The sequence below is a fragment of the Mytilus galloprovincialis genome, chromosome 6 (genome assembly GCF_965363235.1).
Source record: "Mytilus galloprovincialis chromosome 6, xbMytGall1.hap1.1, whole genome shotgun sequence".
In the NCBI taxonomy this organism is placed as follows: domain Eukaryota; kingdom Metazoa; phylum Mollusca; class Bivalvia; order Mytilida; family Mytilidae; genus Mytilus; species Mytilus galloprovincialis.
Window position 1 is genome coordinate 4,310,693 of NC_134843.1, and position 24,777 is coordinate 4,335,469.

Consider the following 24,777-nt stretch of genomic DNA (forward strand, 5'->3'; position numbering starts at 1 on the left):
ATATTAATAGACCTTTTTAACTGCATTATAGCATATGAATAGACCTTTTTAACTGCATTATAGCATATTATATAGACCTTTTTAACTGTATTATAGCATATTATATAGGCCTTTTTAACTGTATTATAGCATATTAATAGACCTTTTTAACTGCATTACAGCATATGAATAGACCTTTTTAACTGTATCATAGCATATTATATAGACCTTTTTAACTGCATTACAGCATATTATATAGACCTTTTTAACTGCATTATATCATATTATATAGGCCTTTTTAACTGTATTATAGCATATTAATAGACCTTTTTAACTGTATTATAGCATATTAATAGACCTTTTTAACTGTATTATAGCATATTAATAGACCTTTTTAACTGTATTATAGCATATTAATAGACCTTTTTAACTGTATTATAGCATATTAATAGACCTTTTTAACTGCATTATAGCATATGAATAGACCTTTTTAACTGCATTATAGCATATTATATAGACCTTTTTAACTGTATTATAGCATATTAATAGACCTTTTTAACTGTATTATAGCATATTAATAGACCTTTTTAACTGCATTATAGCATATGAATAGACCTTTTTAACTGCATTATAGCATATTATATAGACCTTTTTAACTGCATTACAGCATATTATATAGACCTTTTTAACTGCATTATAGCATATTATATAGACCTTTTTAACTGCATTACAGCATATTAATAGACCTTTTTAACTGTATTATAGCATATTATATAGACCTTTTTAACTGCATTACAGCATATTATATAGACCTTTTTAACTGCATCATAGCATATTATATAGACCTTTTTAACTGCATTATATCATATTATATAGGCCTTTTTAACTGTATTATAGCATATTAATAGACCTTTTTAACTGTATTATAGCATATTAATAGACCTTTTTAACTGTATTATAGCATATTAATAGACCTTTTTAACTGTATTATAGCATATTAATAGACCTTTTTAACTGCATTATAGCATATGAATAGACCTTTTTAACTGCATCATAGCATATTAAATATATATTAAAAATATGATCAAATTTGTGCTAGCATTTCATCAAGAATATACCTTCTTTCTAAATTAAAGAAATTTTTAGATATTAATGCCAGGAAAGCATATTATAATGGGTATATTCTGCCTCTCATCGATTACTGCTGTATTATTTGGGGAGAATGTAAAAATGAAGGGATAGTAAGAATATTAAAACTTCAAAAAAGAGCAGCAAGATTAATTCTTGATGCAGACCCATTATCCCCATCAGCCCCCTTATTTAAAAAACTTGGTTGGATGACAGTAGAAAACAGAATCAAATACCATAAATATTTATTGCTATTTAAATGTATGCGGAAAGAAGCACCACAGTACCTAATTCAAAAGTTTCAACTTATATCTGTAAATAATCCTTATGCTTTAAGGGGTGTTACTCAAGGTAATTTGATAGTTCCAAAGCCAAAAACTGAACTGTTTAAAAAATCTTTTGCTTATTCTGGATCAGTTTTATGGAACGGACTACCTTATGAAATGCGTAAAGTGCAAAACACTTATTCTTTTAAACAAATTATAAAACAATACTTGAGACAGTCCCAATATTCAGTCTGAAATGATTGCAACTACATTGTATTACTCTTAGAATGTATGATTTTAATGATTTGTATATACTAGGTCTATTTACTACATGCGATATTTAACTGTTTTATATCTTTTAATCATGGTACATGTACACTGAACTATTATGTCTATACAATTGTGTTTATATGTTGTATGATTGCTTTTTTCTTTTATTATTACCATTTTGTTTTTACTTGTATTGCATACATGTATATGAGGGCCTCAGGGAAGATTAGTGATTGTAACTAACTGTGTTTACCCTCTTTAAATAAAGAATTTATTATTATTATTATTATTATTATATTATATAGACCTTTTTAACTGCATTATAGCATATGAATAGACCTTTTTAACTGCATCATAGCATATTATATAGACCTTTTTAACTGCATCATAGCATATTATATAGGCCTTTTTAACTGCATTATAGCATATGAATAGACCTTTTTAACTGCATCATAGCATATTATATAGACCTTTTTAACTGCATTACAGCATATTATATAGGCCTTTTTAACTGCATTATAGCATATTATATAGGCCTTTTTAACTGCATTATAGCATATGAATAGACCTTTTTAACTGCATTACAGCATATTATATAGACCTTTTTAACTGCATTACAGCATATTATATAGACCTTTTTAACTGCATCATAGCATATTATATAGACCTTTTTAACTGCATTATAGCATATTATATAGACCTTTTTAACTGCATTACAGCATATTATATAGACCTTTTTAACTGTATTATAGCATATTATATAGACCTTTTTAACTGCATTATAGCATATTATATAGACCTTTTTAACTGCATTACAGCATATTATATAGACCTTTTTAACTGTATTATAGCATATTATATAGACCTTTTTAACTGCATTATAGCATATTATATAGACCTTTTTAACTGCATTATAGCATATTATATAGACCTTTTTAACTGTATTATAGCATATTAATAGACCTTTTTAACTGCATTACAGCATATTATATAGACCTTTTTAACTGCATTACAGCATATTATATAGACCTTTTTAACTGCATTACAGCATATTATATAGGCCTTTTTAACTGCATTACAGCATATTATATAGGCCTTTTTAACTGCATTACAGCATATTATATAGACCTTTTTAACTGCATTACAGCATATTATATAGACCTTTTTAACTGCATTATAGCATATTATATAGACCTTTTTAACTGCATCATAGCATATTATATAGGCCTTTTTAACTGCATTACAGCATATTATATAGACCTTTTTAACTGCATTATAGCATATTATATAGACCTTTTTAACTGCATTATAGCATATTATATAGACCTTTTTAACTGCATTACAGCATATTATATAGACCTTTTTAACTGCATTACAGCATATTATATAGACCTTTTTAACTGCATTACAGCATATTATATAGACCTTTTTAACTGCATTACAGCATATTATATAGACCTTTTTAACTGCATTACAGCATATTATATAGACCTTTTTAACTGCATTACAGCATATTATATAGACCTTTTTAACTGCATTACAGCATATTATATAGACCTTTTTAACTGCATTACAGCATATTATATAGACCTTTTTAACTGCATTACAGCATATTATATAGACCTTTTTAACTGCATTACAGCATATTATATAGACCTTTTTAACTGCATTACAGCATATTATATAGACCTTTTTAACTGCATTACAGCATATTATATAGACCTTTTTAACTGCATTACAGCATATTATATAGACCTTTTTAACTGCATTACAGCATATTATATAGACCTTTTTAACTGCATTACAGCATATTATATAGGCCTTTTTAACTGCATTATAGCATATTATATAGACCTTTTTAACTGCATTATAGCATATTATATAGACCTTTTTAACTGCATTACAGCATATTATATAGACCTTTTTAACTGCATTACAGCATATTATATAGACCTTTTTAACTGCATTACAGCATATTATATAGACCTTTTTAACTGCATTACAGCATATTATATAGACCTTTTTAACTGCATTATAGCATATTATATAGACCTTTTTAACTGCATTACAGCATATTATATAGACCTTTTTAACTGCATCATAGCATATTATATAGACCTTTTTAACTGCATTATAGCATATTATATAGGCCTTTTTAACTGCATTATAGCATATTATATAGACCTTTTTAACTGCATTATAGCATATTATATAGGCCTTTTTAACTGCATTATAGCATATTATATAGACCTTTTTAACTGCATTACAGCATATTAATAGACCTTTTTAACTGTATTATAGCATATTATATAGACCTTTTTAACTGCATTATAGCATATTAATAGACCTTTTTAACTGCATTATAGCATATTATATAGACCTTTTTTAACTGCATTATAGCATATTATATAGACCTTTTTAACTGCATTATAGCATATTATATAGACCTTTTTAACTGCATTACAGCATATTATATAGACCTTTTTAACTGCATCATAGCATATTATATAGGCCTTTTTAACTGCATTACAGCATATTATATAGACCTTTTTAACTGCATTATAGCATATTATATAGACCTTTTTAACTGTATTATAGCATATTAATAGACCTTTTTAACTGTATTATAGCATATTAATAGACCTTTTTAACTGTATTATAGCATATTAATAGACCTTTTTAACTGTATTATAGCATATTAATAGACCTTTTTAACTGCATTACAGCATATTATATAGACCTTTTTAACTGCATTATAGCATATTATATAGGCCTTTTTAACTGCATCATAGCATATTATATAGACCTTTTTAACTGCATTATAGCATATTAATAGACCTTTTTAACTGCATCATAGCATATTATATAGACCTTTTTAACTGCATTATAGCATATTAATAGACCTTTTTAACTGCATTACAGCATATTATATAGACCTTTTTAACTGCATTATAGCATATTATATAGACCTTTTTAACTGCATTATAGCATATTATATAGACCTTTTTAACTGCATTACAGCATATTATATAGACCTTTTTAACTGCATCATAGCATATTATATAGGCCTTTTTAACTGCATTACAGCATATTATATAGACCTTTTTAACTGCATTATAGCATATTATATAGACCTTTTTAACTGTATTATAGCATATTAATAGACCTTTTTAACTGTATTATAGCATATTAATAGACCTTTTTAACTGTATTATAGCATATTAATAGACCTTTTTAACTGTATTATAGCATATTAATAGACCTTTTTAACTGCATTACAGCATATTATATAGACCTTTTTAACTGCATTATAGCATATTATATAGGCCTTTTTAACTGCATCATAGCATATTATATAGACCTTTTTAACTGCATTATAGCATATTATATAGACCTTTTTAACTGAATTACAGCATATTATATAGACCTTTTTAACTGCATTATAGCATATTATATAGGCCTTTTTAACTGCATTATAGCATATTATATAGGCCTTTTTAACTGCATTATAGCATATTATATAGACCTTTTTAACTGCATTATAGCATATTATATAGGCCTTTTTAACTGCATTATAGCATATTATATAGACCTTTTTAACTGCATTATAGCATATTATATAGGCCTTTTTAACTGCATTATAGCATATTATATAGACCTTTTTAACTGCATTACAGCATATTAATAGACCTTTTTAACTGTATTATAGCATATTATATAGACCTTTTTAACTGCATTATAGCATATTAATAGACCTTTTTAACTGCATTATAGCATATTATATAGACCTTTTTTAACTGCATTATAGCATATTATATAGACCTTTTTAACTGCATTATAGCATATTATATAGACCTTTTTAACTGCATTACAGCATATTATATAGACCTTTTTAACTGCATTACAGCATATTATATAGGCCTTTTTAACTGCATTATAGCATATTATATAGACCTTTTTAACTGCATCATAGCATATTATATAGACCTTTTTAACTGCATTATAGCATATTAATAGACCTTTTTAACTGTATTATAGCATATTAATAGACCTTTTTAACTGTATTATAGCATATTAATAGACCTTTTTAACTGTATTATAGCATATTAATAGACCTTTTTAACTGCATTACAGCATATTATATAGACCTTTTTAACTGCATTATAGCATATTATATAGACCTTTTTAACTGTATTATAGCATATTAATAGACCTTTTTAACTGTATTATAGCATATTAATAGACCTTTTTAACTGTATTATAGCATATTAATAGACCTTTTTAACTGCATTACAGCATATTATATAGACCTTTTTAACTGCATTATAGCATATTATATAGGCCTTTTTAACTGCATCATAGCATATTATATAGACCTTTTTAACTGCATTATAGCATATTAATAGACCTTTTTAACTGCATCATAGCATATTATATAGACCTTTTTAACTGCATTATAGCATATTAATAGACCTTTTTAACTGCATTACAGCATATTATATAGACCTTTTTAACTGCATTATAGCATATTATATAGACCTTTTTAACTGCATTATAGCATATTATATAGACCTTTTTAACTGCATTACAGCATATTATATAGACCTTTTTAACTGCATCATAGCATATTATATAGGCCTTTTTAACTGCATTACAGCATATTATATAGACCTTTTTAACTGCATTATAGCATATTATATAGACCTTTTTAACTGTATTATAGCATATTAATAGACCTTTTTAACTGTATTATAGCATATTAATAGACCTTTTTAACTGTATTATAGCATATTAATAGACCTTTTTAACTGTATTATAGCATATTAATAGACCTTTTTAACTGCATTACAGCATATTATATAGACCTTTTTAACTGCATTATAGCATATTATATAGGCCTTTTTAACTGCATCATAGCATATTATATAGACCTTTTTAACTGCATTATAGCATATTAATAGACCTTTTTAACTGCATCATAGCATATTATATAGACCTTTTTAACTGCATTATAGCATATTAATAGACCTTTTTAACTGCATTACAGCATATTATATAGACCTTTTTAACTGCATTATAGCATATTATATAGACCTTTTTAACTGCATTATAGCATATTATATAGACCTTTTTAACTGCATTATAGCATATTAATAGACCTTTTTAACTGTATTATAGCATATTATATAGACCTTTTTAACTGCATTACAGCATATTATATAGACCTTTTTAACTGCATTATAGCATATTATATAGGCCTTTTTAACTGCATTACAGCATATTATATAGACCTTTTTAACTGCATTATAGCATATTATATAGACCTTTTTAACTGCATTACAGCATATTATATAGACCTTTTTAACTGCATCATAGCATATTATATAGGCCTTTTTAACTGCATTACAGCATATTATATAGACCTTTTTAACTGCATTATAGCATATTATATAGACCTTTTTAACTGTATTATAGCATATTAATAGACCTTTTTAACTGTATTATAGCATATTAATAGACCTTTTTAACTGTATTATAGCATATTAATAGACCTTTTTAACTGTATTATAGCATATTAATAGACCTTTTTAACTGTATTATAGCATATTAATAGACCTTTTTAACTGCATTACAGCATATTATATAGACCTTTTTAACTGCATTATAGCATATTATATAGGCCTTTTTAACTGCATCATAGCATATTATATAGACCTTTTTAACTGCATTATAGCATATTATATAGACCTTTTTAACTGCATCATAGCATATTATATAGACCTTTTTAACTGCATTATAGCATATTATATAGACCTTTTTAACTGCATCATAGCATATTATATAGACCTTTTTAACTGCATTATAGCATATTAATAGACCTTTTTAACTGCATCATAGCATATTATATAGACCTTTTTAACTGCATTATAGCATATTAATAGACCTTTTTAACTGCATTACAGCATATTATATAGACCTTTTTAACTGCATTATAGCATATTATATAGACCTTTTTAACTGCATTATAGCATATTAATAGACCTTTTTAACTGCATTATAGCATATTATATAGACCTTTTTTAACTGCATTATAGCATATTATATAGACCTTTTTAACTGCATTATAGCATATTATATAGACCTTTTTAACTGCATTACAGCATATTATATAGACCTTTTTAACTGCATCATAGCATATTATATAGGCCTTTTTTAACTGCATTATAGCATATTATATAGACCTTTTTAACTGCATTATAGCATATTATATAGACCTTTTTAACTGCATTATAGCATATTAATAGACCTTTTTAACTGCATCATAGCATATTATATAGACCTTTTTAACTGCATTATAGCATATTATATAGACCTTTTTAACTGCATTATAGCATATTATATAGACCTTTTTAACTGCATTATAGCATATTAATAGACCTTTTTAACTGCATCATAGCATATTATATAGACCTTTTTAACTGCATTATAGCATATTATATAGACCTTTTTAACTGCATCATAGCATATTATATAGGCCTTTTTAACTGCATCATAGCATATTATATAGACCTTTTTAACTGCATTACAGCATATTATATAGACCTTTTTAACTGCATTATAGCATATTATATAGGCCTTTTTAACTGCATCATAGCATATTATATAGACCTTTTTAACTGCATTATAGCATATTATATAGACCTTTTTAACTGCATCATAGCATATTATATAGGCCTTTTTAACTGCATCATAGCATATTATATAGACCTTTTTAACTGCATTATAAAATTGAGAATGGAAATGGGGAATGTATCAAAGAGACAACAACCCGACATTTTATCATCAAAATTATGGTTTTTAGTAGAGTTAACCAAGTCAAATAGACATATACTCCATAATGTTTCCTCCCATTTTCCTCAGCATCTGTAAATCACAGCTGCAATGCAACGCAGGTGCAGAAATCGATTGGTCTTGTTTAAGCATAGATGACTACATGAACCTATGAAATCAGTACCTGCTTACTCAGAAAAACATCTAATATTCTTTCTGAAATTAAGCAAAGAGTCTGCTTATTTATAGAGTTAAGCAAGTAGCTTCAATAATTTGTCCTTAAAGCATATAAATGATGCCATGATTTTTTTTTGGACATTAGCTTCTGGTAGCGGTTTCTCCATAAATGCTTCTGCCTTAGACAACCAGGACTTTCAGACCCTTGGACGCTATGTTGGTAGTACAGTTGCCCAGGTATAGTTCTTTTCAATACGACTTTGATATGTTGGTACTTCTTGATTTATAGGACATGAGTTGAATAACATTTCATTATTTATGCCCAATGAAGTATAGTTCTTTGTAAGAAGAATTGGATAGTCCTTTGAATTGCTATAAATAAACATGAATAAAAAATTCAACTTGGCTCTCCAACATGTCTTAGTTTTGGGTAATACTGTGGATTCATTTATTTTTGTGTGTATTAATTTTTGTGGATCGCTGAAAATATGCATATTCGTGGATCTTAGATTTCATGGTTTTGCCAATCTCTGTTTACAAAGCCTATTGAAAATATGATAGTCACTGGACATTTGAATTTCGAATTTGTGGTTCACGAAACCCACGAAAATTGGTATCCAACGAACAATAAAGATTCCACAGTAAACATTTTTCCAATTATCATTTCAGCAAGCTTTAGAATTGATGTAACTTTGTTGTCATTCAGCAACCTAACTTCTGACTGTCAATGCCTCTGATATGTGACTTAGATAACCCTGATGCTGAAAGTCGAGCAGCATCATACTCAGGGTCATGCATTCATTTTACAAGCAGTATGAAGATGAATTATTTTTTTAACAGTAATGTGCTGTTATCATACTTGACAATTTCATTAATATCAGTTAATAAGAAATTCAGAGACATCATGACTAAATAAATGTGGCACTCAGAGAACAGAATTTTGAGGAAACTGGTAAGAGATTTATTAATAATCTGCAGAGTTTTGTATTTCATCATTTTGAACAATAATACTAGGAACTTGTAGGAGGTATACAAAAATTATTGTATAGAATAAGAATTTGGGCAGGATAGTCAGAAACCAATTATAACACTATCCTAGGGGTTAGTACATGTTTGTACTTCATGTGTTTAGCACTGCACTACAAGGCTAACATTCTATACTACTAATTTTAGGGCACAGTTGGCTTGCCTGTATTTACAGAGCCTTTAGCTAAGTTTATTATTAAAGGCAGTCTAGGAGAAGTGACAAAGCAACACTTTGAAACAAAGGAGCAGCAACAGTTAGCAGAAAAGGTAAAGAGGGGGTATATAAAGAATTTTTTTAGATTCTATTGTAATTACTTTCTGTATAGGTAAGAAGTTCTGACGTGGTAATTATAAGGGTAAATATTTCTTCTTTAAAATGTTTCACAGTGGTTACTTGTTCTTGTGAGAGAAAAAGTTTTTTCAGAGGTCACAAAGTAATATCTCTTTGGTTCCCACATTCTGGTAGATTTTGAACAGCTCTGATATAAATATCCACATTCTTTCCAGATTTTCATATAAAATACTTTTTTTTTTGGAAAGTGTCATTCTTTACACCAACTGGCTACAACCATTCTTGGAAGGCTGTTAATTTATAATTGGAGGTTTTAGTATTTACATTCTAATGTTACCATGGTCTTTTTACAGGTTCTGAATTGCAAATTAGATGAGATATATGACATTGTGGATAGGCTTTCAATTGGTTGTTCGAAGCCTTCCTCAGCCCTGTGTGAGGCTGACAGAAAATGCTGGCTCCGAGGCCTCTACAGGAGAGATGTGCTGTCCATGCAGTTGCCTGCCATCATGGATTTTCAGAGAGGCAAGTTTGTTAGTGAGATTTATATATATGGTCTAGCATGACGGCTGCAGTGCAGGCGATTTGGTGTCACGATATCACAGTAGCATGGGTTCGAATCCCGGCGAGGGAAGAACCAAAAATTTGCAAAAGCAAATTAACAGATCTAACATTGTTAGGTTGATGTTTAGACGAGTTGTATATATATATATGTGTATACAACTCGTCTAAACATCAACCCAACAATGTTAGATCTGTGAGTTTGCTTTCGCAAATTTTTTTGTTCTTCCCTCGCCGGGATTCGAACCCATGCTACTGAGATACCATGACACCACAACGCCTGAATTGCAGCCGTCCTGCTAGACCACACAACCACCTGGGCTTCACAATAATAAAGCTTTCGATGGCCATGTGTTACCTTTCCTCATCAGTTTTAATCTAGCTGCGTACTACAGTACATGATATATAAGGCATGGAGAGGAGATGCATGGATATACATATGTGTATATATATAACTGATGTGGAAAGTTAACACCTGGCCACTGAAAGCTTCATTTTTATGAAGCCTAGATGTTCATGAGGTCTAGCGGGACGGCTGCAGTGCAGGCGATTTGGTGTCACCATATCTCGGTATCATGGGTTCGAATCCCATCGAAGGAAGAACAAAAAAATTGTGAAAGCAAATTTACAGATCTAACATTGTTAGGTTGATGTTTAAACGAGTTGTATATTTTCAGATATATATATAGGGTGGAGAAGTCTTAACTTGTATATATATATTATATAGGCGTAAAAAATAATTTTCACATGTGCAGATGTATATATTCATTAAATAAAATAGTGAAATAAGTTAAAAAGTTAAGTTGAATGGAACTGTTAACTATTAACTTATTTTACTATTTTATTTAATGATATATATATTGTGTACATGTTGTATCTACTTTAGTCTCCTGAGGTAGATTCATGGTATACTGCCATCTTGGATTGTACAATCACAGTACAAAATCGGTCTAGTTATTTGCCTAAATCTGCAAATATGGAGACAGATTTGCAATTCAATGGGTTAGAATGTTTTTTTCTATTTAAAGGAAATTTGTAAATTAATTGTATTGTACAAAATACTTTAACAAATATCATTTTTTGTGGTTTTAAAATCATTTTTTTTTTCAAAATGAGCCATTTAAGGGGAGATAACTCTTTTAGTACAAAATTTATACTGGGCTAATGGGAATTTTTTTATTTTTACTTGTAGCAAGAAATCAAGTTCGGTGACACCATGTTTTCTTTTTATTTTCTTAAAACATATTATGAAACCTTTCTTCTTACAATTTATTTCAAAATTCTTTTTATGCACACTATTTTTTCATGAACAAACTAACCAAATTTTGGCAATTTTCAAAGACTCAAAGCTTGAAAAATAGCACAGTGACCCCTACTTTTTATTAAATTTTTGAAAAGAGCATAGTAAAATCTTCATTTTGGCAAATTATAAAAAAAAAATGTCTCAAATAATATATACTTGTGATCTACCTAGCTGCACAAAAGAATTCACTGAAACTCTCTGAGAGTCTGTCTCCTACTATTTTATATTTTGACATGTTTGATGACTGTGAACTTAGGGGTTTCCCATGGCAAAACATGAACTCCACTATTAAAGCCTATAGGTTGTTCATTTTGCAAATGTCTATGCAACAACTCATAAACTTATCTTCTGATTTCAGTTTTATAAGACCACAAAAAGTTATGTTATGAGGTCTGTGTTTGTTGTTGTCCATTGACTTGAGTCTTTTTCAAATTTCAACACAATGCTCCTCGTGACAATGTGAACACAAAAAAGGGGCCCAAAAGGGTGGAAAATCAAATGCTGTTTAAAAGTAGGGTTGTAATATATCATTGGAAAGGTAATACTTTACTAAAATTATATTTTTGAGGATCCCAACCTTTTCTGCTGTGCAGAAAGATGTCAAAAGGGTGAAAATCAAAAATTGTTAAAAAGTGGGGTTGTAATATATTAACTTGTAGATTACAAAAATTAAATTTTCAAGGATCCTGACCCTTTCTGCTGAGAAAAAAGGAGCCCCAAAATATTTTTTTTAAAGCAGTGTTGTAATAAATCATAGCAAAAGTATAAAGTTATAGATAATAAAAAGGAAAAATTTGAGGATCTAGACCTCCATCGAGAAAAATGGGTCCAGAAGTGTTCTCACTCAGACATCCAGTTGGCATTTGCAGATTATTTCTAAATTTCAGTGTTGTTTTTAGCACACCTGGCCAATAGCCTATGTAAACTTTTGCCATCACTCTGCCTCTTTCTTCCTTTGTCTTAAACTTTTTCAAACGTTAACTCCTCTGAAACTACTAGGTGGAATATGATTAGCCTACTAAACAAAGTTGATAAACTCCCATAACTCCTGTCAAAATAATTGAACAGTGATGATGTTGGAACTTGTCCAAGGTATTAGTGGTAGTAACATGTGGTATAAATTTTATAAAATTCAGTTGAGTAATGTCAGCATGAGAGCTCTTACAAAAGTGTGATAGACAGACAGACACATGGAGGCTAGCATTGCTATGTCCCTGTTCCGCATTACCGCAGGAAAAAAAAAGAAAGCAGGTGGTATGACTAATATTTTATTTATTTTTTCTTTCCAGGTCTGCAACCATTCCTCTCAGTCTGGAAATCAACGCCAGAGGCAGAGGAAGCTGCATTGCATTTTTTGAGCCTTGACCTCATTCCCAAAAAAAACCAGAACGAGTTCTTAGAACTCTTCAAGCTAAATAAGTATGGTGCATGTGGTTCTCAGCTGGCAAGACAAGAGGACAAGGCATATGTCTATTTCAAGTCCTTCCTAAAAGATGCGTTCGCAGGGCTTGCTTTGTGCAAATCAGAATCACCACGTAGCGACTATGAGCCTGCCAAGGAGGATTTGCAAATCTCAGCTGAGGAAGTTTTGCGCTTCTTCACCGGCAGCACCATGGAACCTCCAGGAGGATTTTATAAGCCAATACTCATCCACTTTGATCCCAACTTCAAAAGTCCAAAAATAAGCACCTGTGCGCTGAATGCAACATTCCCCTTAGATTTAAAAGCACAAACTCGAAAAGCTGGGGAACGTTACTGCAAGTGGATGGTAATGGGAGATGGGTTCGGTCTTAGTGACTGAATAGTGAGATCTTAACCTTTACAGCAAAATAATTGCCATTTGATTAAAGAAACTTTATATTATTTTTTGTTACAGATTAACACAAAAAATGTGTTTCGGTTTTTTGATAGATGCTTTTTGGTGTGGAGAAAAAGATAAGTCAATCAATAATCAGTGTAACATCCTTTGATGTATACATATTGTATTACAGTACTCATTGAGTCTCATCAGAGCACTACTTCTGACTATTTGTTGCCATAAGCAAGTAAATGTATTTTAGAAGTCGGTTACAGACTCCACAATTAAAGGTGGCATTAATTCGTTTGAATTTCAGTTGAACAGTTTTTGTTTGTGTTAATTTATGTATGGTGTTTATATATTATGGTTTTCTCGTAAGTATTTCTGATTTACTGCTGAAAATGAAGGCGTAATTTGAAGTTTATTTTTGTCCAGGCCTTTTATAGTCCAGTCAATTGAGCATAAATTTGACCTTAACCTTAAAGTTATTGCAACAGAAGATTTTTTAGTTTTAATCTTTAGCATATTATACCCCAAATATACACAGAAAAAGTCAAACAAGATCTAATTTGTGGAAGACTAAAAAATCACGATTTTAATATTCCTATGGAGATTTGCATTGAAAATGAGAGATAAGTCTGCAAAAAAAAAGGAATATCAATACAAATTGGAACAAAATTATAACTTTACCGTTTCTATTCATCAGAATGTATTGATTCTTGATATTTTAGCCGTCTATATAGAGAATAACAAACAGCTCTAAAAGTGTTTTCATATCTTTAATCAAGCTACAACCAAGATTTCAAAATTCATTAGTTGACCATTTATTAATTTTTTCAACTTGTCATGGTAAAGAATATCAAACTTCATAAAAATAATTAAGCATATATTCTTCTTTTTGGGCTTTAAAGTTTCTTTAAACAAAGAAGTTGCCGAACAAATATAATTTACAGAAATAAACCATACCAAATTTTCACATTATTATTTCAAAATGGTCATAAAGCAACACATTTGCTATTTCTTTAATGAAAAATGTGCAAAAAAAATACCCATAACACTTTGGTTTTGTGCATTTCATGAGCAGAAGATTATATAATATAGTCAAATAGGAACTTATAACCCCGTCAAAGTTTCATACTTTATGTGAATTTTAAGAAAATCAACAAAAAATTGACAACAAAAAAAGACTTGTTTTTAGTTATCTCCCCTTTCCAATGTTAATTTCCATAGGAAATTAAAAATGCTGATTTTGAGCTTTCCTCAAGTTAAATTTTATGGGACTTTTTTCTGTTTATATTTGTGGCTTAATGCTATAGATTAGAACTAAAACATTTTCTGATGCAATTAGTTCGAGGTTAAAGCTTAATTTGACTGGACTAGTATGGTACATTGTCCATTGGTAAACATCTTCATATTGATCAATTGTACATTGTAATCTATTTTTGATGCACTCCACCATCAACTTCCTGTCTTTGCTGGAATTGAGTTTTTTTTCAGTGAATGAGATGTTTTATGGATAACTTTCATCACAAACAAAAAAATAAAATGGAATGATATCAAAATTTGATACATAGCTTCACATTCATCAGTTACATGAAGTAAGCCATTTTAATTTTACCATAAGTAACAAAGTTGCGGAGGGTATAATGTTTTTGACCTGTCCATCTGTCTTTCATCACTCTCTCTGTCCGTCCTTCAGTTCTGTTCTCGTCATCACAACTCCTCTGAAACCACACAACAGAATTTCATGAAACTTTGAAGATAATAAGGATGTAGATGTGCATATCTACAGGAAATTTCGATTCTATTTTTTTTCTAGGAGTAATGCTCTTTAACTTGTAATTTTTGCCTAAATATACTTCTGCAACAGTTTGTCATCGCATTTCCCCTGAAACCACACAACAGAATTACGTGAAACTTTGTAGATGTGCATATTGACAGGAAACCATGATTAAATTTTTTTTCTGGGAGTTATGCCCCTTTAACTTTGAATTTTCGCTGAAATTTAATACTGCAACAGTTTGTCATCACAACTCCTCTGAAACCACACATCAGAATTTCATGAAACTTTGTAGTTAATGAGGACATAATATGTAAATGTGCATATCCACAAGAAATATTTTATCAGTTGACTTTTGTAGAGTTATGAGTCTTTGACCTTAGGAATCTGTGAAGATTTTGTGTGTCCAGTGAGAATATGGGGGCGTGGGGTATGTGAGCATGCTCACAAAGGTTCTCTAACTGCTGTCCAACTTTGAGGGGGGATATACCTAGTAGTGCTAGCACATGACGGGCATCTTTCATGCTTCAGTTATGTTTACATTGCTTTACATTCATTTATGTTTTGATTCAAATTTTAAGAACTATCTGTTATTTAAGAAATAATTTTATTTGTTGGAAATTTTAACATGGCCTTGATATTCCCATTTAAGGTAGTTAATTAAGGATGATAGCCTTGCGCATCCAATCTGCGCAATTTGGAATTATTCATAACCAATATACTTTTGTTATGATTATTGGTACAAAATATCAAAAATAATATATTTGATTTGAAAAATACACGAATCATATTGAATTAATGCTTAATTTGTAAAATTGTACATTTTTTGGATTTTACAAAAAAGGGAAATAATTCGCATATATTGTGCAGGAGTGCCTTTGTTTTACTTCACTTTCCACAAAATATAAGCAATGGACCAATGTATTAATTAGTAATATTTTATAAGCATATTATGTAAGGCTACTATTCTAGAAAGTTCTTTGACTATATAGGTAACAAAATATTTATATTTTTGCAGAAAATTACTTTGAAAGTATTATCTCCCCTTTCCTGCCAAACACAAATTACTATATATTTTATGCTGTAACTTTTGACATATCAATTTTTATGACTCTAATTTGAAGCTATCTATTAAATCAACATATACTTAAAAGTTTGAGGAATATTCTTTGTCCTGTTTGAGAGTTATATCACCTTAGTTGTAAAATTTCGGTATTTCCATATCCAGGGTAAAATCAAGAATTTTAAAGGATGATTTCATTTATGTTAACTGTGACATAGGTTGTCAGAACTTAATTTTGTTCAAAACAAATATTACACCTAAAAACAAAACATGACAAGTGGGTTTATAATTCCACAACCAGTACCCTTGCTCCTTCTTTTCGCTACTAGGACCTTGATTGTTGATTATTAATGCATATGTAAAAGGTAAAAGTCCCAAACATGGTCCATTTTTAAAGCTCTGTATCTTTTAAAGTATATCCCTGACCCCAAAGTTTCTTTGCAAATTTTGATTGCTCATTGAACAAAGTTTTATTATACAAAATCTTGTTCACATTATATGGCAATGATCAAGACCCCCCCCCCCCCCCCCCCCCCCCAAAAAAAAAAAAAACTACCTTAACCCTGAGCGGTAGTTAGTGGTTAAATAATGAATATAAAGGACCAGGTCATCTTAAAATGACAACAAATTAACTTTTTCAGGAAACAATATCTATATAAACAACACATCTTATTGTAATCCACCACAAACAAAAGTATTAAAATGCGCAGCTACGAAAAGTGGTTTATTGAGCATTTAAACAGAGTTTAGCCATAAAGCAATTACAGCAAATCATATTAGAATGCATTACTCGAAATATCAATCATATCACAATATTATGAGTTACATTAAACTTAAAACTTTTGAATGTATAAATGTTGTTTTGATTATCATTTATGTTTGAAGTTGTTATCTGATGTTTTTTTGAATATGCATTGATTTATAATAATAAACTGTACGGTAATTTCTATGTTGTTGAATTGATTTATATACATTAAATCCTTCAAGGCATAACATTTCCTTGGCTTCAATTTGAGAGTATGGCTGGCAAAGTGAAAAGATTGGTAATCAACAATTACAAAGTTTACCTCTTTATGGAACATCAGTTGAAAGTAAATCATTCAATTGTAAAATATAGTTCATACCCACGGTCCACCCAATTGTAGACAAAAAGCAAATTCTGCTCATGTACCACCCCTAAAGCATACATGATCCGATCATGCATAGTTGCTGAGATATGAACTCAGATGTAAATGTACGGGAAATGTAGGTCACAGTGACATAACTTTGTCTGGATGCAGATGTATCATCCCAATGCATGCACATGCAAGGTCAAAGCATGATCCTATAATGTGAATTGCTGAGATATGAACTTCGATGTAAACTTTAATGTAAATTAAGTAAGTCATTCATTCAAGCGGAAAATGTAGGTCACAACGACTTAATTTTGACTGGATGCTGATGTTTCATCCCTAGCGCATACATGTGCACGCAAGGTTACATGATCCTTCCATGTATAGTTGCTGAGATATGAACTCGGACGTTAACTTGAATGGAGACATAGACGCTTGCACCTTGAGGCGAACAAAAAAAATAACTTGGGCACTGCCAGGCTACGATTACTCTTGAGTAGTAAAAATAAAAAAAATATTAGGATTGATTAGCAGACTAAATGCATACCGGCATGGGTATGCATTGTAGGGAAAGGAATCGAATATTTCTGGGTGTAACAAAAACATAGGTTATGTACAGTTACTTCCTCTTGTTGTTATTCCCATGTACGACAAACTGAGACATAAAATACTGTTGGCTCACTGTGTTGAAATATATAGTTAGTCATTGCAGATAAAGGGTCATCTTCCCAAGTCTAGCGCTGTCGATCCGCTACTCTGAATAACCAAATGAATCCGAAAACCTTCGACTTCGGAAGAGGGTAAAGGGTAAATACATTGTCTATAAAAGTACATTTTCACTCACAAGTAAACACAAATTAAAGAGAATGTTTTTGCACATTTTGGATATGTCGGTAATGTTATCCTTAATAAATGAATTGCAATATTTTACATCTTTATCTTTGTCGTTTTGTATTTCCTACCAGTAATAAATTATATTTTTCTATAAATCTTTCTTTTTTCTGTGATTTTTGTCGAGCCTGCAACTTTTGTTGCAGAAAGCTCGACAAAGGGATAGTGATCCGGCGGCGGTGTTAGCTCACTTCTTAAAAGGTTAATATTTTAGAAGGTGAAAGACCTGGATGCTTCATACTTTGTATATTGATGCCTTATGTTACGAAGTTTCCGTCAGTCAAATGTCCAATGTCCTTGACCTCATTTTCATGGTTCAGTGACCACTTGAAAAAAAGTTCAGAAATTTTGTAATGTTGAATTCTCTATTATTATAAGTAATAGGATAACTATATTTGGTATGTGCGTACTTTGCAAGGTCCTCATGCCCGTCAGACAGTTTTCACTTGACCTCGACCTTATTTCATGGATCAGTGAACAAGGTTAAGTTTTGGTGGTCAAGTCCATATCTCAGATACTATAAGCAATAGGGCTAGTATATTTGGTGTATGGAAGGACTGTAAGGTGTACATGTCCAACTGGCAGATGTCACCTGACCTTGACCTCATTTTCATGGTTGAGTGGTTATAGTAAAGGTTTTGTGTTTTGGTATGTTTTTCTCATATTTTATGCAATAGGTCTACTATATTTGTTGTATGGAATGACTGAAAGGTGTACATAGATATAGGAAGATGTGGTGTGAGTGCCAATGAGACAACTCTCCATCCAAATAACAATTTAAAAATTAAACCATTATAGGTTAAAGTACGGCCTTCAACACGGAGCCTTGTCTACCTGGCAGATGTCATCTGACCTTGACCTCATTTTCATGGTTCAGTGGTCAAAGTTATTTTTTTAAGTTTTGGTCTTTTTATCTAATATTATATGCCAAAGGTCAACTATATTTGGTGTACTGAAATATATTATGATCTAAATATCAGTCCCGCAGGTTTTATTTGACCATGACCTCAATTTCACAGTTCATTGCACAGTGTTAAGTTTGTGTGTGTTGGTCTATTTTTCTTAAACTTTAAGTAATTGGTCAACTATATTTGTTGTATGGAAGCATTGTTAGCTGTATATGTCTGCCTGGCATGGTTCATCTGACATTGACCTAATTTTCATGGTTTATTGGTCTTTGTTTAAGCCATCTTGGTTAATGTTAAGTTTAAGTGACAGTTGTAATAAAGCTTTATACTTAGGACTATCAACAAAATATCAATGATTAGAAAAGAAGGCGAGACATTTCAGTGTGTGCACTCTTGTTAATAATATAATCCCCCAAATTGTACCGACGTTACATACCAGCATTTAGTGAGCGAAGTAATCTGAATATTTTCTTATTGTTACTTTTCCGAAGTAATCATAGCCAGTACCTGTAACTTATAGGTTGCCGGGACAAATGTTATACAATCAGTCTGTGTGCAGAAAAACTAGAACCTTGTTCTTACGATAGTGTTTTTTTTTTTTATTTCACATACATATTCTTTGTGACAAGAAATCTCTTTTGGTAAAATTATTTTTTATATCTTGCTTAGTTTTATCTACTTCAAAAAACTTTAATCTGCACAATTTACAAGATTACATGACACCGATTACATACCAGTAGTTGTAAAATACACACTTTTCAAATATTCAGACTTCTGTTCTTGTTTATCTTTTCATGAAATTGTTCTTATGTACGAAGCAAATACTTTTCAATAGTTGACACGACTTCTAAATACAACCGACGTCCATCTCTTATTTCTAAAGCTGTGCCTAGTGCACAGAGTTCCTCACGGAGTTCTGCTGGGAATCGTTCAAACTCGTCACACCTAACATGTTGTAATGGGCGAGCCAAGTCATCAGGATCTTGGTATGAGCAGACCACACCTTCATGTTGCTCGATGGGCTTGTTTTCATAAGCTGCTTTGAGGTGCATAAACTGAATTTCGAGCTGGCAAGGTGATCGCTGATGTTCTGTTGAAATCTTCCGCTTGTTAAGTGCCAACACTTCCCTTGTAAGGTTGGCCTGTATTAAGGGTAGAAATACCCAGTGAAGGCACATAATGTCCGTATCATTGTCTGTATTCAGTAAACCATCTCTAGCCATTGAATCAAAGAGTACCTTGAATGGCAATGTCACCCTGTCATTTATAATGCCCCATAATTGTTCAATCGGCTGGTTGTGGACAGAACTACCTACTAATGCTGAACGAGGTCCACGCTTATCAAGAATAGCCTGCCAAATTAGCTCGTTTTCTCCTCCAAAGTCTGTCCTTAATCGAATTGGCCAGTTGAACTGCTCGGTAGCAGCAATAAACCCTCTGTGAACAGTTGTGGCTTTGTTATTATTGGATATATTCATGAACACCACTAGTCTGGTAAACCCATCAATACCTGAAAATTAACTGAATATATAAATAATTGACAATACTGGAAGATACAATTACTGGGAATCCAGTAGTGCCAAAACTGGTATAATAAATGACCCACAGAGGCGAATTTAGGGGACAGGGGGCCCGGGCCCCATCCTTTTTGGGGGAAAAAATGGTTGCTGATATAGGGAATCACAGGAGCGGGTCCCCACATTTCTGGATCCGCCTCTGACCCAGTATTGTGACAGTGACCAGTATCGGGATCGTTCTCCTTACCTAACCCCACATCAACTATTTATTTATTATTGCACTCCTAATTGTAGAGCGGTCAATCTCATCAAGTTATACCATGCATCCACTATTGACAAAATTATACTCTCAGCATTCAAATATTTTAAATAAAAGTACATAAATAAATGTTTTAAATAATTCTTAAAATTATAGAATTTTAATGAGCCATCATACAGCTCAATATCACGACTCACTGAAAAGTTAGGGTTTGTGAAGTACATTGTTATCCCTTTATTCTGCATGTCAAGATTGACAATAATTGAGCATAAACAATCATTTACAAAGGTTTGCTGATGATTAAATCTCACCTTTGATATCATAAACAAAGAAACAATAATATAATAAATTGTACTCGGTTGAATAACGAATTGTGAAATTTAAATATGTTATGGTGGCCGGATGCGGCCATTTCGTCTTTTCGTGTTTTCGCGTTTTCTCCTTTCAATTTCACCCGAAATCGGGAAATCGGGAAATCATGGCCAGAAATCGAGAAAGCGAAAACGCGAAATCGAGAAAGCAAAAACGCGAAAACGCGAAAACGCGAAATAGAGAAATCTATTTCATTTCGCGTTTTCTAGATTTCGCTTTCTCGATTTCCCGATTTCGCGTTTTCGCGTTTTTGCTTTCTTGATTATTCGATTTCGCGTTTTCGCTTTCTCGATTTCTCGATTTCGCGTGAAAGTGAAAGGAGAAAACGCGAAAACATGAAAAGACGAAATGGCCGCATCCGGCCACCATATTATTTTGTCAAGATTTTTAATGATTCCTACGTTACTGATACTTTAAAATTGAATAATAGTTATAAATATTCTGTAATCGAGTCTTGGTATTTAGTAGTTTCTATGTAGTGTGATAAATTTGTACGTTACAAGTAATTCTTCAAAGATCTTCAAAGTTTCAGGAATAAAAAAAAATGTTAATTTCATGTTACCAATACTTTGACTTTTTTCGCCTAGCAATCTCCACATTAATGATTTCAAATGCATTCAAAATTCCTTAGATTTTACTACATTTATTTTTCCCGATTTTTGGACCCCCAAATAGATATAGGAAGATGTGATGTAAGTGCCAATGAGACAACTCTCTATCCAAATAACAATTAAAAAAAAAAGTTAACCATTATATATATAAATAGGTTGGTGTACGGCCTTCAACACGGGGCCTAGGCTCACACCGAACATCACGCTATTAAGGGCCCCAAAATTAATAGTGTAAACCCATTCAAACGGGAAAACCAACGGTCTAATCTATATAAAAAAAAAGAGAAACTAGAAACGAGAAACACGTATATATCACATAAACAAACGACAACTACTGTACATCAGATTATTTAAACGAGAATGATTGAGAACCGGAGATATGGTCCTTAACCAAGAAATTAAAAAAGTGATATATATACGCAATGTAGGTGGTGTCCTGCAACCCAAAACACGTATGCTGGTCAGATATCATGACAGCTCTTTTATGTGTGATGCCCGAGATATTTACCTAAACTAAGAACTTAACTAAAGTCGTTTATGCATAAAATGTAGGTTGCAAAGACCTAATTCATAGTGGGTGGTGTTGCACTACCCAAGACCCATCTACTTGTCAAATGTCATTTGTAAAATGTAGGTCACAATGACCTAGTTTATAGTGGGTAGTTTTGTACAACCCAAGACATATATCTACTGATCAAATATAATTGCTCAACTACTTGAGGTGCCTGAGATATGCACTCGAACCAACAACTTAACCGACGTCATTTTTTATCAAATGACCTAATTCATAGTGGGTGGTGTTGTACCACCAAAGACACATATACCGGTCAAATAACATTACTCTGCTACTTGTAGTGCCTGAGTGATGGACCTTAACCAAAATTTAACCAAAGTCGTTGTTGCGTAAAATGTATGTCACAATGACCTAATTCATAATGGGTAGTGTTGTACTACCCAAGACTCATACGGTGTTAAACTATCATTGCTCTACTACATGTAGTACCCAAGATATGGACCTAAACCAGGAACTTAACCAAAGTGTGACCGACTGACGAACGAACAAAGGTAACATAAGTCCCGACTATTATACGTACATAGGTACTCTCTTGATATTAACATTCATCTTACCTCCATGGATTACCATTTTCCACTTTATCAGCTTATGATTTCCATCAATGTGCCACAGATAATGTGGACATGGCACAGAGTACTGGCGACGTTTAATTGTAACCGTCCGCCGAGCCTGAACCCCGGCACTATCAACAAAATGAATAGCAGCTCTTAGTCTCCAGCGCTGGATCTTGATAGGAGGGGTACGGGCCTTGAGGTGACCATCCAACAGAGCCTCGCCATCGTTTGGGTGATTTTGTTTGATCTCTATCACAATATCTACCAGATCGTCATCATTGATATCAGAGAATGGTATTCTCGTTATTCCAAAACTCTTCATTCGTCTGTAGATTGTTTTTGTACACACATTGAAGTCTTGTGCAATCTGCGTGATTGGCATATCTTCATCTAAAAACTTTTGTAGCCTGTCTATATTTATGTTTTCGTCAGGCAGGCTACTTGTTGAGGCCATCGTTATCAGTTTGAAAATTAAAATATGGTTTAACCTACAAATGGAAATTACACCAAAGCATATTAAAATATAATAAAACTAAGTAATCTCTATTTCAGTCGGGGAAAAGTAAACCTAAAACATGAGTTTTTTTGTTTATTTAGACATTATATCTTCTTCTAAAAACAATGAAATACAACATGTATGTACGATTATTTATCCGATATGGAAAAGGTAGAGGGGTCAGAAAAATCTGAAATTGGAGAAGGGGGTCCAGAGGCTTCTTTATGAAGGAGAGGTCATGTTTATTTACTTTATTTTTTTTTAATTCTATTTTCAAAAAGCACCAGCATTTTTTTTTTTCGATCGTCTTTTGAAAAACCAGTGACATCGAAAGTTCAATTTTGACGTCATTTACGTGCATCCCTAAGTAACATGGATTTGTTGACATTAAAGCAAAAGAAGGACGTCATACTAGAATAATATGACGTCCTGCACAGAATATCATATATAAACTTCATTAGGTATTACTTACTTTTGCGGAATAGTGCATCATCCATATATGACCTTGAACCTGCGAAACCCGCATTCTCTATATCCAATGAGAGGCCTTCTTGCAAAATCGTGACGAGATAATTCAAGTGCAGATCCAAATTTGCATACAAAATTGACTTTTGTGAGACAAAATTGAGTTTTGTGAGACAAAATTGACTTTTGTGAGACAAAATTCACTTTTGTGAGACAAAAGTGACTTTTGTGAGACAAAATTCACTTTTGTGAGACAAAAGTGACTTTTGTGAGACAAAATTCACTTTTGTCTCAACAAAATTCACTTTTGTGAGACAAAATTGACTTTTGTGAGACAAAATTCACTTTTGTGAGACAAAAGTGACTTTTGTGAGACAAAAGTGACTTTTGTGAGACAAAAGTGACTTTTGTGAGACAAAAGTGACTTTTGTGAGACAAAAGTGACTTTTGTGAGACAAAAGTGACTTTTGTGAGACAAAAGTGACTTCTGTGAGACAAAAGTGACTTTTGTGAGACAAAATTCAATTTTGTGAGATATTTGTGA

The 24,777-nt window shown here is 31.5% G+C and overlaps 1 protein-coding gene across 6 annotated transcripts in view; it reads left to right on the forward strand.

The window, feature by feature from the left end:
- LOC143078748 (uncharacterized) overlaps positions 1–17,421 on the forward strand; it is a 42,354-nt gene extending 24,933 nt beyond the window's left edge. For 5 of the 6 annotated variants that reach the window (XM_076253698.1, XM_076253695.1, XM_076253697.1 and 2 more), the window contains 4 exons: positions 8,797–8,888; positions 9,825–9,944; positions 10,323–10,494; positions 13,123–17,421. In XM_076253698.1, coding sequence (XP_076109813.1) covers positions 8,797–8,888; positions 9,825–9,944; positions 10,323–10,494; positions 13,123–13,634 — 896 coding nt within the window. In that variant the 3' untranslated portion in view covers positions 13,635–17,421. Of the gene's footprint in view, positions 1–8,796; positions 8,889–9,824; positions 9,945–10,322; positions 10,495–13,122 lie in introns of those variants that run through there. The other variant, XR_012979257.1, reaches the window with a different exon arrangement.
- The last annotated feature ends 7,356 nt before the right edge of the window (positions 17,422–24,777 follow it).